This window comes from Xylocopa sonorina, chromosome 6 (assembly GCF_050948175.1).
Source record: "Xylocopa sonorina isolate GNS202 chromosome 6, iyXylSono1_principal, whole genome shotgun sequence".
Taxonomy (NCBI): Eukaryota; Metazoa; Arthropoda; class Insecta; order Hymenoptera; family Apidae; genus Xylocopa; species Xylocopa sonorina.
Window position 1 is genome coordinate 1376046 of NC_135198.1, and position 13775 is coordinate 1389820.

At 34.6% G+C, this 13775-nt stretch overlaps 3 protein-coding genes across 3 annotated transcripts in view; all 3 read right to left on the reverse strand.

Moving 5' to 3' along the window:
* The window catches only part of Gluclalpha (glycine receptor alpha 1), a 34718-nt gene extending 26314 nt beyond the window's left edge, over positions 1–8404 (reverse strand). The window contains 4 exon segments of the mRNA XM_076896057.1: positions 885–952; positions 5250–5356; positions 6036–6103; positions 8247–8404. Of these exon segments, the coding sequence (XP_076752172.1) occupies positions 885–952; positions 5250–5356; positions 6036–6094 (234 nt within the window). The 5' untranslated portion in view covers positions 6095–6103; positions 8247–8404.
* Positions 8405–9318: 914 nt separating this feature from the next.
* LOC143424156 (pentatricopeptide repeat-containing protein 2, mitochondrial) lies at positions 9319–11338 on the reverse strand. Its single transcript, XM_076896055.1, has 5 exons — positions 11169–11338; positions 10468–10994; positions 10089–10385; positions 9813–9917; positions 9319–9707 (listed from the first exon to the last, which is right to left on the reverse strand). The coding sequence occupies exons 1-5, from the start codon at positions 11248–11250 to the stop codon at positions 9540–9542; spliced, it is 1179 nt and encodes a 392-aa protein (XP_076752170.1). The 5' UTR covers positions 11251–11338; the 3' UTR covers positions 9319–9539.
* A 1004-nt stretch (positions 11339–12342) lies between these two features.
* Positions 12343–13496, reverse strand: LOC143424422 (protein POLR1D). Its single transcript, XM_076896472.1, has 2 exons — positions 13172–13496; positions 12343–12721 (listed from the first exon to the last, which is right to left on the reverse strand). The coding sequence occupies exons 1-2, from the start codon at positions 13192–13194 to the stop codon at positions 12523–12525; spliced, it is 222 nt and encodes a 73-aa protein (XP_076752587.1). The 5' UTR covers positions 13195–13496; the 3' UTR covers positions 12343–12522.
* Positions 13497–13775: the final 279 nt, after the last annotated feature.

A 13775-nucleotide genomic window follows, 5' to 3' on the forward strand; every position in this document is an offset into this window, starting at 1 on the left:
AGTAAAGTTGTTTCTAAGTACAACATTATTTTATTGATAAAAATCATTTCTCGATCAACTTTTACTAGAAAAAAAAATCAGTTGGCTAAATTATATTTCGTTATGCTTTTCTCTAGTCAAAGTAAAACCTGCTATACAAAGTACCGACCCACGTCGTTTTTTGCTCTTTTCATGTACGAAAAAAAAAAGAGATATGCACTCATTTATATGAATAAGCAGATTTACTAACTTATAACGTGATACTTTTACATACCAAATACATTTTTTTTTATTTTTAAAATTTCTTGCAAATATCTCGAACACTAAACTTTCTTCAAATAACAATCTTAATAACATATGTAAAAATCGAACTAATCGGAGATGCGTCCTATGGTTAACATTTAATTTCTCTAATAACCTCTAATTTTCTAATGTCAAATTATTAACTCAAACGTTGGCCAGAATTAATTGAACGAAAATCAATTGACAATTCGCATTAAATGGAATTCGATTCGTTGGGAGTTAAAACGTTTCCGTAAAAATCTGTATCGATTCTGGTGTAACTGGCAAGAGACGAATGGCGTTGGTACGATAATGAATGGTAAAACGGAGAAGGGGCAAAATGCTAGCCTGTTGCCATTGTTGCTGTTGTCGTTCTCATTGGTGCTGAGGCCCTGTTCGAAAATTTCTTCTTTTCTTCTTGCCTTTTCTTTCCATTCTTTTCTCTTTTCTTTTATCAATATTAAATTAATTACCGAGGCTCTAAAACCTACGTTGCGCCTACTTTTATTATTGCAAGCAACAAGAAAAAAAACAAAAAATGATCAGGAAACAGTACCCGCCAAGAGAGAAATGGCATTGCACCGCGTTTTAAAGATTTTTTGATTGGTTTAATGTATACTTACCATCTTGATGTCACTAATTGTCGCAATGCTTCGCACAAACAGGTTTACCCGGACAATGGCCGGCCCATCTAAGGGCAAAAACAATAGAGCCCCCTTTTAGTCAGTAAATTTTTTTCGAGTCTTACAATACTCTACTGGAATAATTTGTTTTTTGTTTCATTCATTTATTCGGTTACGTTACTTTTCTCTTTTTACGTGCAAAGATTCGCTGATCTCCTCGAGCGGTTTTGTGCGAGTCGACGAGTGGCCGTGTTGTTTCAGGACTGTTCGGTTCATTGGGACAGAACTGGGGAAGACGATTCGTTTCGAACCTCTTCCTCGCGTGAACTCGCCCAATTTCATCTCTGTTCGATATCGATAATCGTCGAGACGTTGAAGAACAAATAAAATGAAATCAAATGAAATCAAATGAAATCAAATGAAATCAAATGAAATCAAATGAAATAATTGGATTTCGTTCAGTTTCCGAGATTAAGAATCGTCCGTTATATACGGTACACTTTATAGGTATTTGGTAACAATAAAACACACACACAAATGGAACAGAGAATTTACCACAAACTGGTCTCCTCGTTGCCGTTAAGAGAAACGAAAGTGCTCTTGTAAGAAGTAGAGAAATTAGACGGAGTAGAGCTATCATAGAAGGAACGGAAGAACAAAATGTCTAAAAGCAACGTTCGGAGGCTACGGACAAAGTGCTGTGACGGGTTCTTTCAACCGAGTTACATCGCACAGAGACCAAAAGAGAGACTTGGTAATTAGGGATTCTTTTAGTATTAACGGACACAGATTTTCGTTTAACCCACAGGATGTCTTGCGAAATATGGAAGAAAGAATTTGTCAGCACTTTCGGTGGCTAATTCTGCTAAAAAGTGTCGAACCAGAAAAACAGGCAAAATTTGACGATACAAAAAAAAAAGAGAAACGGGAATTGAATCTTTACTCGAGGAGAGTAAATCGAGTAATCTCGTTTGCAAAACCATCTTCAAGTCCAGTTAATATTTATTCACACCCCATCGAACACCCTGCGCGTCTGACTATATTATACTTCTAAGTAGTAGAAACGTGTAATTATTTCCCCCTTCTTTCTTTCACAATTGCATTAGCATACGTCCAAAACGGAACTCGCGTTGCAGATAGGATCACTGTCTTGCCTCCACTTGCTAGTTGATAAATTTAATAGATCGGTCTCAGTACTTTTTCATTTCTCTCGTTCTGACGTGCCCCAACCAACGATCGTGCAACAATGGTTAATAAGCAAACGTTTGTCCCGCGGCTACCTATAGCTAAAACGAATCTTTCCCAGGTTCTAATTAGAAACTCGTTCGCGGTGATAAATTGGTGTGCCCTAAAAACTGCTCTGTAAATATGCTGTCTAATGGTAAAAAGAAAGGAAGGGCGACTGTACATCTGGGAATGGGGGAAAGAAAAAAAGGAGAAAAAAAAGGAAAAAAAAAACCCTCGTGACAACATGAACCTCGAGGCGGTACGAAGTAACTATCTGACTGTAATTATCGACGATATACTATACTTTCTCTGACCTATCGAACAAAAGGGATTCGTGGTCCAATTTTCCGAGGCGTTCAATGCCATTGTTTAATACTCCACGCGATGTTTCGCACAGGACACAAAAATGCAGAGGCTGGAATTTGTGCGGAGTACATAATTAAGACTGATCGAACTTAATTTGCGGGTTTGTATCGTGCCAGAACATTAATTCCTGTTGGAAGATTTTAATAAACGGAAATTGTGCGGGTGACAAAAATTCCGACCGACATTTCGAATTGGTCAAGGGTTGTTCGATATCGCCGCCATGTTAATTTATTATTTATTAGTAAATGTAATCCAATGTTTAACTATTGATTGGGACCACTCAGAATTTTTAACATTTTCACACGTTTTCAGTAAATTTGATAACTATACGGCTAGTTTGACTAAATTTGAAAATTCTCCTTTACATAAGTCAACGCTACGTTTTTTAATTTCTCTCGCATTACTTCAATGGCAAACAATGTCTAATATTTATAAAACACTATACGAATTCGTTGTTTACGCTTGAACGTTTATCGACGTTTATAAAATGTTTAAAAGTCTCGGTTCTTTCCCAACGAACATTCGCAATTTGAAAAGTCTACGTAAAGACCTTTGTGACTGAATACTAATCCCTTTAAAAGAAGAGAAAACTAAAAGCAGTATGCTAAATCAAAATTATACACAGCGTACCGAGTTAACAAACAGAAATAATAAGAAGACAAAAACCGTCGACAAAAAACTTGCGGCAAATTCGTCCATAGGATTTTACACGGTACTACAGCCACGTTTGTATAAATACAATAGAAACGAAAAACGGTGTAACAGAAACGAGACAAGCAATTCTTTGCTTTGAATACCATTATGTACGCGTGTTAGACGTACGAATAAAAGTGTCCTGTTTACATTTTCGTCCACTTCCTTGCGTCGCGAAGCAAAAAGAAAGAAAAAGGAAACCTCTCCCCCATCATCCTTCCCACTCTCCACCCCATCACCACTAGTTTCGATATCTCTATTAAAAAGAGATATCGCAAAGATCACCACCGTGCGTGACTACCTTGCAATAATATTTATTTTTCCAACCAAACCGATATATCGACAATTCTTAATAAATATCTTATCGTGTTCCACCGAACAGGCAAAAGTTAGACTACCATCTCTCACGCAGACTCACATAATACAATGGAGGAAGCAAAATTGATTCGAACGTTTCACGTTATTTCGTAACGTGTCTAACGATTCGAAACAGATCCTGGAAAAGCTGAATATTATTAAATATCATTTTACCCTCACTGAAGAGTCCAGGATGCTGGCTTTGCCTTTTTCTAGAGCGTCGTTCTGAGATTCTGCTAGCGTTGCAGGCATCCACAAACCTGGCCGCGCGCTTCACGAAGTCGATTGCCAATAATACCGAAACGTAAGAATGGTGTTAAAAAAAAAATACGAGAATCGTGTCGAAAAGAAGCACCGAATAATCTCCAACGGCTGAAAGTTTCAACTGTTATATTACTTTAAAAGAGTGCAAATATTTTTAACGTGTACACAAAGAAACGTTCATGTCAATTGTGCGAACAGTTTCGTTCGTCCATCCATCGTGAGGACGTCTCAGAGGAAACGAACAGAATTTCAGATACGCTTTCTCTAAAAGTCAGCAATCAGCGCATGTCAATAAAGATCGGAGCAGAGAACGTTCTCGCGATTTTAGGGAACTTCGTTCGACTGTTTATACACAGCAGACGGTGCCAGGTCGTTCCAACGAAACTTGTATCGTACTCGCATTTTCTTTCCCGATCCGCTAGGGACTCGGCACGGCACGCCTCGAATTCCTTGCCACTCTTGCCTCTTAAAAACAGTTCGCGTACTCTATTTTACTCGCTACAGCTTAAAATTACCCACGTGATCAAATACACGCCTTTTGCGCGGGTACTTGTTAATCGAACTTAACTCCTCTACTTTACTTCCACCTGTTCACGTGCTTCTCTCGTTTTTTCTTCTTTCTTGCCTCGCACAGATACGACTACTGGTAAGAATCGTGCGAATCAACGAACGAGTTAGTTGTACAGTTGCAAACGAATCTGTGAAATTGATTTCTGTCAAGACATATGGATCTTTGGTTAAAGTAATATAGCCGAGAGTAAACTAAGTAGCCCGCAATGCAGTTAAAGTATTGCGGTTGAAATTGGTTGGAAAGATTCTGCATCTATTCGGAAAAATAAGAGAAAATTAAATATTAAGGAGAGACATGCGAATTGATTTTCCATGTCAGAATAGACTACGCTGGATACCTTTACGATAAATGTTACGGAGAGTAATATTCGCTTCGATTAAGTTTGAAAGACTGTAATAATAGAATCAAAGATATCAACTAGTTTCGTTGAAACAATTTTATCGAAATAAATTTGCGACAGCTTGATATAAGAAGGTTCCTTAATCGCAATGGAATACCGCGAAAATATTTTAAACACTTGTTCTAACTTTTCAAATCTTCTAGACCAGAAGTCACACTAGACCTGGAAGAAGAACATGGACCATTTTAATGCCGGTTGAAACGCGCGTCGATTAATCCTTTGTTTCACGTAGAGGAATCAACTAGAGAGCGTTCCAACCATTGTAATCGTAAAAAAAAAAGAAACTTTCATTTATAAGTTCTTGTCGCGACACGCTACTGACGAACAAACTATTCTTTGTCCAAGGCTTATTAAGCTATAGTTCGGACTTCATTATCTCCTTAATCGCACCCGACTTCATATGACAATGTTGATATAATTGGTCGATTTCGGTAAGGAAGACTGGAAAGAATAATGGACGTAAAAAAAAGAATATCTATATATTCACCTGTTGCATTTTCTCCGCTGGGCCGGATACGCGCGTCGTATCGTCCTGGTCCTAAAATGTTGTCTAACACTTGTTTCTCCTTCTCCCGGAAATTTGGCTGCGTACATCTGCGATCAAATATGTAAACACGTTAGTAAACATTTCTGCATCGAATTCGTATCGTATGAAACTTGTACAGTAGAACCCGAATGGTTATCTGAATACCAAAAAACCGAAGAAAGTATGATAATACTACTCTAGTCCAGTAGTTCTTAATCGGTGTTTCGCAACGATTTCAAAAGTGTTCTGCGAAAGACTGACAAATTTTATTTAAGCATCTCCTTTTTTCAATAACGTAACTATAACTCCAATAATGTAACTATAAGTAGTAATTTCGAATTATAACTGTCCAATTCTGATAAATTCTAATAAACTAAGTCTACTAAAGAAAATTGCTCGCAAAAGTGTTCGGCGCCCCAAAAACGTAATAAAAAATCACTGCTCTAGTCCAGCGTTTTCCAAACTTTTCTTATCACGAAACACTATTTAAGCGCGACAATTTTTTAGGAACACTAGAATAAATTTGAGTATTTAGTTATAATAAATGGTAAGACAGATATCTATTAGATAAAGGACAACAAAAATTTATTTCAATTTTTATGTAGAACACTTAGTAATTGTTTACGGAACACCAACAATGTTCCGTGGAACACAGTTTTTGAACACGTGGAACGTATGGTACAGATAAAGAGAGATATAATCGCAAACTATTGAGAGGAGTACAAAGAGAGTGTACAAAAAGTATACCTTGATGGATGTAGCAAGACTGTTAGTAACACCAACAACTTCAATACTCCAGGCCACATTGCGGCAGCCTATAATAGAAAATTAAATAATTTGTTGTAGTGCGATTAAAATTATAAAATGATCTCGCGGCAAATAGAACTAAGCGATTCGCCCATTTGAAACAAAGTCAATGGAAACAGATGACTATTTAAAGAAATCAGTTGTGTAAATTACAATGAAACAAAAAAAAATTGCGCTACTCTGTCTACACGTTTCATTACTTTATCACTACATTATTCGAAGCTAGAAAGTAAATTTTCATTTGCATAATATGAAGGAACGTTATTCGTTTCTCGCTCGTTCCCTTTTCGTTGCCAATTATCAACCATTTATTTCTCGATACTGTTTTCTTGAAAATATTTTTTGTACGTCACCGGTTCATTGTCCGTCAGTCTATTTAAAATAACTTGGCTGGTCAATGAAAGAGAAGAATCGCTTGATATTCGCAGAATTTGACGCTGTCCGGTAATGCGCAGATCTATTCTACTCGGCAAGCGTCTGACCGCACACTGACCTACTCTACCGAAGGGTGTGAGTGACCATACATTAAGGCACCCTGTTTGTCCGTCATGCTCTCCTGTCCTTGCTAACGCTGTTTTTTCATTGCTCAAACACGCATAAAATCGCACAACGCCTATGTGATTATTATCAGGAAAATTAAACCGTTCGATACTTATCGGCAACGGAAACAACGATAGAATCGAAAACACCGTCGTAGACCTTTAATTAGAAAACAGTATAGAAAAACTTGTTATTCACAAAAAATATATGTATATATGTAAGTACATATATATACTTTGTAGTTTTTCCGATAAAATCGCTTAATTAATAATTAGCCATCGCGAGAAATATCAAAACCAAGTGGGGACTCTTCTTCGTTAGCGGGAGAAGCGAAACCATAAATCTCCTATTTCTAATTAAAATACTATCGTGCGCGTCTGTTGAACAAACGAGTCCGATATTATCTAAAATATATTGTCACGTTTGTGCTGGTACCTCCGAGAGAATAAATGGGACGGTCGATTGAATAATACGATGTATTGCGCGTCCCATTTAATTACGCAAATCGCGGGAGAAGTTGAAAGCGACAACAGGATACACGAAAGGCAAATGATTGCTGCGAACGGTACGTCGTACGAATTAGGTCAGCCCCGGTGTGTGTATATGTATACAACTACGGTATGTGTATGCGTGTGTGTGCGTATACGCGAAACGTGTTTGTATTCTTGTTTCTCGAGAGTACTTAAGCAAGAGAGTGAACAAATTTCTTTATCAAACAAATCCTCGATACGCGAACGTGTTTTTAAGTAATTGCTTCCCTTCCGCAGCTAAACACCTCCATCTGGCGTTAATTTTAATCAAGCGAAATACGCTTCGCTTCTTTAACGCCGCTTTAAATTCTGAGATATGCAAATGTCACGATGAAAAGGAAGAAGAAAAAAAGCAAAAAAAAACCGCGGAAAGTAATGTTTCATTTGATCCACGATTTTCGTGCAGAAAGTAATTTCTCCTTCCACTTCCGTGTCGTTTCAAGTTAGTTGCACAACTAGCGTGAAATGAGCAAAGGGCTAATTTTTCGATATCAATAGAAGGCATCTCTGTAACGCGAACGATAGTTCGCGGTAACAAGTCAGTCGTTAATTTCATGATAATCTGCAACAACAATTCGATCAACTTTTATGCAAACGCGAAGGGCAGATCCATATCTGTATTACGCACAATCCCCACGACAAGTTCCACCTCATTTCGCTATTCCATCTAATATACCGCACGTATTCCAGTCTTTCGGTTGATCTCTACGCATCCCACTCCCCCAATTGCCCACCAGACGGTCTCTACTCGCCGATTTTACTATCGATCTCACTGGTTCCGGCTCGAGCTTGCTTCCTCTCGCGAGATTCTTCCATCGGAATTCGATTTCTTACGCTGGACCAATTAAACCAATTCGTAAAATATTAGAACACCGGGATAACGAGGATTAATCGCGATAATTACGCGGTCGGAACGATCAGATCCAAGCGGATGTTTCGGATGTTTGCTTGTGGGTGGTGGCTTCGAATCACCGTTCCGTACAACACTCTCTCAGTGGATTTCGTTCGAAGCTGTCGTTACCCAAGATTAATCTACGCAAAACACGACAATTGAAATTGATAAGGTAGAATGAATGATTACCTGGAGAAGCTGATAATCCTAGGCAACGAGGGTTCCGTGATGCGGTGATACTGGCATGGCGCTCTCCGGTACGACACTGGAACTGTACTCGACTCGTGAAGTGTCCTACCTCGGAAGGTTCGTCTCCTGGACTGCCACCGTTCAGAAACCTACATACACTCACACCTACTACCTGGTTGCTGGCACGCTATTGATCCTGGCCCAGACATCCGTCGACCCACGCAGACGCTTAGCGTTGCCGCGTCGCTTTAGCAACATGACGTCATTCGGCTCCCCAAGCCCCGTGCCACAGCCGAGCTACTATGCATCGTCCTGTTCTTCCTTCGCTTCGTACTGTTACCACCACGAGCGCTACTAATTCTCGCTTACCCTGTTCCACCCGACTCGCATCCCTGCTCGCAAATATTACGATTTTTCGACATGACCGCAACAACTGACACACTCCCGTGTCTATTCCAATCGAATCGTACATCTCCCCCTAAATTACTTTTTCTTCGTTTTTGGGAACATTTAACATCGGACACCAATCTAACGTATTTGTATTTCACAATGTCGTAAAATATGAATCGACATTGTAAATTTTTAATCGATCGTTTGTATCGATCAATTAGGAGCATTGATAATCGATTGTCCCGTACACCACATCAATTAACCACTAATTTTAATAATTAATGATTTTCTGCTATTTATTGGACGATAATCTACAAACTAATAGCGTTACCCTATTCGGCAATATTATTAATAGCCACTGATACTATTAGTTTATAGATTGTTATTTACCAATTCCTGACCAGTTTGCTACCAACTTTTCTAGCTTTTATATTAACAAGAGTGATAAAAGATTCTGTGCTGTAAATTTCTACTGCTTGTTCACAAATAAGTACAAAAAGGAATGAAAAAATGCAATTTCAGTTAAACACTTTCAAATGGGTTTTACAACATAACATTTATATACGCATTTATTGTTTAAAAAATGGTATATTAAATGGAGAGCATTAAATAATTGTAAAAATTAAGTAGCAATGGTATACAAAAGGTTGACAATATGTAGACGTTATTATAAGCTTATAAATATTTTTTAGATTCTTGTTTATTTCAGTACTAATTTCAATACACTTACTATACTTACAAGGTATCGGTAAACAATTTGTTTATATATCAGACAACAAGACATCTTGTCTTGATCAGGAAAGTACAGAATCATACAGTGAAAAGCACTTGCATTTCGTAACTGAACATTAACAAAAACACTAATAATTAGTTTGCGACAGCAAACGCTGTAGAAAGAGTCTATTATAAGAAATTCTTTAATCCAGTTCTATTTTGTCTATACGTAGACCGAGTAGACTGTGTAGACTGATTAGATTGAGTAGACTGAGTTCTATCAAAATTCTTTCCTACTTTATCCAACCTCTCTTTCTTTAATCCCATGGGTCTCAACAGATACTCTTCCAAAGTGTGCTTCAGCAAAAAAAGAATATGTTATATTTAAAATAAATACTATGTTATGTTTATAGTAAAATATAGTAAACAGAAAATTTTTTCAACGTATCTAATATCACTTACACGCGTGTCAATAAGATCATATTTTTTGACATCTCCAATTAAAGAAAGCAAGTCTTTGCGTTCTATTGCCTCTTCTGTATCTAACTTCTCTTCGAGTTCATAAATCTGTAATATACACGGAAATACTTTATCTAGATTAAGTTTATTGTACAAATCTGTTATTATGTAACTATATTAGAATTTATGAATAAAAGTTAATATTGCTTACGATACGCACTATTTTGAAAAGCTAATGCCTAATTAAATTAAAGTAGTAAACTCTAAATTTATATATACCACATCAGCGAAGAAATGTTCCTTGTAAATAGCAGTATCACGGAGTTCTAGTGCATGCTTTAACATAGGGATTATTTGCATGTATCTTTGTAATTTCATATATGCCAAAACTTTTAAACTCCTGACTGGGACAGATGTTTGCCTATCTACTATAGATAAAATTTCTAATGCTGCATCAGGTGTATTCTGTTTTATCGCTAATAATGACATTATATAGCTACTCCTTAGTCCAGGCTTTAAAACACTATACTGTCTATTCCAACGTTCCAATGCATATTCGAAAGCCTCCTGTGTATTCTAATAAAATAATTATTAAATATATTAAATAGCTTAAATAGAATATTATTCGATACACGAAACAAATAAAATGAAACGTTACCTCTTTCAAGCACGCAGCGTACATTATAACATGAGCGCTTCCAATGAAACTTATACCTTTAGCATCAAACACTTTATCATATACATCTCTTATTTCTTTGTACATTCCGTGTTTAAATAATAGACACATTAAAATTCGAAAAGATGAACGATAGTCAAAATTGTCAGCAAATAATGGATTATCGAACATGGCTAAAGCTTGCTCTGGTTTATTTAAATAGTAATACAGTCTCATCACAACTGGGCTAAATGCATATGCACTGAACTTTCTTTCGTGTTCAGTTTGAACATACTTTGTTAACATGTTATTTAACAACTCCATATCATCATCACTTTCCCGTGCTAAATGTAACATTGCTTTTAAATCTTCTGTGTATACCACTCCATTTTCTTGTTCACAAAGTTCCTTCATTTTTGTGCGAAATGTATCTTCTATTGACATAAACTGATTACGAAATAAAAACCTCGCATTTTCATACGTCGTTATACCTAAATCGTACTCCGTGTATAAACACCGAATGAACCCAACTATAGGTAGAAAATATAAATGTTAGTTGAAATTAATCGCAGAACGATACAAAATTAACATAACGAAACCACTTTTTTTTATGTTATTCAAATTATAGTAATATTCACACCTTTTATGTGTTAATATAAATTTCAATGTTACTCGTTATAAGTCAGGTTAGAGAGATTACATACCATTTATAAAATTCGGTTTAAATAGTACATTGTTTGCAAGACTGAAATTTAATCTGCAAAGCCCCCTTAGATTCATTGCCATGGTTTTTGTATAAACTTATATTATTTATTATATTAACTGTGTACTTGCAATTAAAAGATTCCACTGTACCAAACCTTCAACCTTTCGTAACGCATGCAAAAGAAAGATTTTCTCTGTGGCGGAAGTAACATGAGCCCATGTGATTTTCAGTATTATTACACAACTACGATAAACAAAACAACTGAAGTATAGTCAAAATATTTTTTACTGTAATTACATTATTTCATAATTTAATTCGAAAATTATTTTCTTTTTGTATATAACTGTTATATAAGTTCGAACAAAATTGTTCAGTTTACAAAGTACATATATCTAGTGAACAGGATTTGCATTGATTAAATTATATTTTTTCAAATATATATGTATGTATGTGATAGGTACTTACGTACATACTTGTAAACAAATAAATATAATTTTTTAATTATAAAATCACTTGATATTAATTTCATTTCTCGTTAATTTTTTTTTTTTTAATCTGTTCACTCTGAACCTTTCTATTAAAATAATATTGACATACTTTCCATAAAATTATACTTTCATTTGCACAGAAGAGTATTATAATATTTGAAAATTGTTGATAGAAATAAAGCGGAAATTTTAAGGGAATGATACACGATTTACTTGAATTTATATAAATTTAAGTTAAAAAATCATTTCTTCATTTCAAAATTTATACTATTATATTATTGTTTACTCGAGCAAGTAACAACGCTACACACTGATTTTTATATTCAGTGCAAGGCATAGTAATATTCTCTTTTTTCGCTTTATTAATATACGTTATTTTATATCGTGCATATTTATAAAATTATTGTAGTAAATAAATTTTTATCTGTTCAATTCTTATCCCTACTTTATATTACAATGTTTATATACATATAACATCATTCTTACTTCTGTAGCATGTAATACTGTTTTGCACTTTCTAAAAATTTTCCTTTAATTATTTAAATTTAACCAACTCTTTTATTTGGAATTATATAGTTACTAATGTATTTCATTTTACATTTCTTCTACTTTTCAGTAAACTGTAATCAATTAATTAATACTAAGATAGATTTCCATGCCACAAAGCACAATTTTATTCTTATTTAATATAAGAAGAAAACAATTTCAATATCACTAAAGACTAAATAAATTAGTAAGAGAACACAATATAATCACACAAAATAATTACATATATTCTTTGCCATTTTTAAACAAAACATTTCTTATATTAAATAGATGTTAAGAAGAGCATTAGTTTACATAATTTAATTAATTTAATTTAGTTTATGAACTAGCTGTACGCAAGCGTTTTTCACTTCTTCTTTTTAATTGATATTTATTTGAAAGAACAACATTGCGTAATGTTGAATGAAGGAATCTTTTATTAATAGATTCCCTTGGTTTTATCCATCCACTAGGGCCCATTATCTCTGCCCTTTTCGCCCCGAGTTTTGCCTCTTCCAATAATGCTTCAACTGCAAGTCTAAAAATAAAAATATGATTCATGATAATTTTGATAAGCACAACTAACAACATTTTATAATGTATGAATTTCAAAAATTCAAATACTTATTTGTTAGGAGAAAAAAGTATCGGTTGATTGGATGCCCTAGATCATTGTTATAATGTAAATGTAAACTGCTGATCATACCTTACATATATAGTGTTTTATTTGAAGATTTAAAGATTTTACAAATTGATATCATACAGTAAAATGTTTAATTTTACAGTAATTCCAATCATTGATATAGTAGAAAATTATCAATGTGTAATTTGATTTCAGACAAAATAGTCCTTACAAAAAGCTTTCAACTAAACATATCTCATACATATATGATGCTTTGAATATTACATATGACGATTTCGCAAATATTCTACTATTCAAATAAAGACTATCAAAAAACAACTTTAAATTAAAATACAAATAACTTACCTGTTTAAAGTTTCATCATCCATTTTGTTAATATTGAATATTTTTTCGAAATTATTATATTTGAAATATTAATATTGTTCTACATTAATCGATGTAATTAAAGGTCCATAATCAAAGGTAAATAGTGTAAATCATTATTTATCGATCAGAATATAGTAATTGTCAAATAGTTTTTAGGTTATGTACAAAAATAAAAGGTCATTATACTGTGTAAATCTTTGATATTAGAATTAATACTTTTCGACTATTCCCACATTTGTCCGCAGTTATTACAAATAGATATGATTTTATTCTATACAAAAAAATAGACCAATTTGAGACCTACGTGTAAATAACTACATCAGCACTATTATCGTTATGTTTGACGCCTTATGAGTTACTGCTCTACATAGCTAACAAATGACAAACAATGATACTAGTGCTATCGAATAGACTTACTTCTCATTGGACGGCTGCTGTAACAATTTTAATTGTTTAGTGTTATACGACGCGCAAAAATCTAAGACATTGTCTGGTGCATGTATTTTCTCATGTAATGTATGAAATGTTCAATATTTCAAATTCGAATCCATAAAAAATACATTAATATTACATGAACTTTGAA

What these genes read in the sequence shown, in the direction of transcription:
- LOC143424156 (XM_076896055.1), bottom strand. Translation starts at nt 11,250, where the DNA reads ATGGCAATGAATCTAAGGGGGCTTTGCAGATTAAATTTCAGTCTTGCA. An exon ending in ACGCTGCGTGCTTGAAAGAG is followed by an intron (nt 10,386 to 10,467) that starts GTAACGTTTCAT and finishes TTATTTTATTAG; the next exon opens with AATACACAGGAGGCTTTCGA. An exon ending in AACATTTCTTCGCTGATGTG is followed by an intron (nt 9,918 to 10,088) that starts GTATATATAAAT and finishes TGTATATTACAG; the next exon opens with ATTTATGAACTCGAAGAGAA.
- LOC143424422 (XM_076896472.1), bottom strand. Translation starts at nt 13,194, where the DNA reads ATGGATGATGAAACTTTAAACAG. An exon ending in GATGATGAAACTTTAAACAG is followed by an intron (nt 12,722 to 13,171) that starts GTAAGTTATTTG and finishes TTTTATTTTTAG; the next exon opens with ACTTGCAGTTGAAGCATTAT.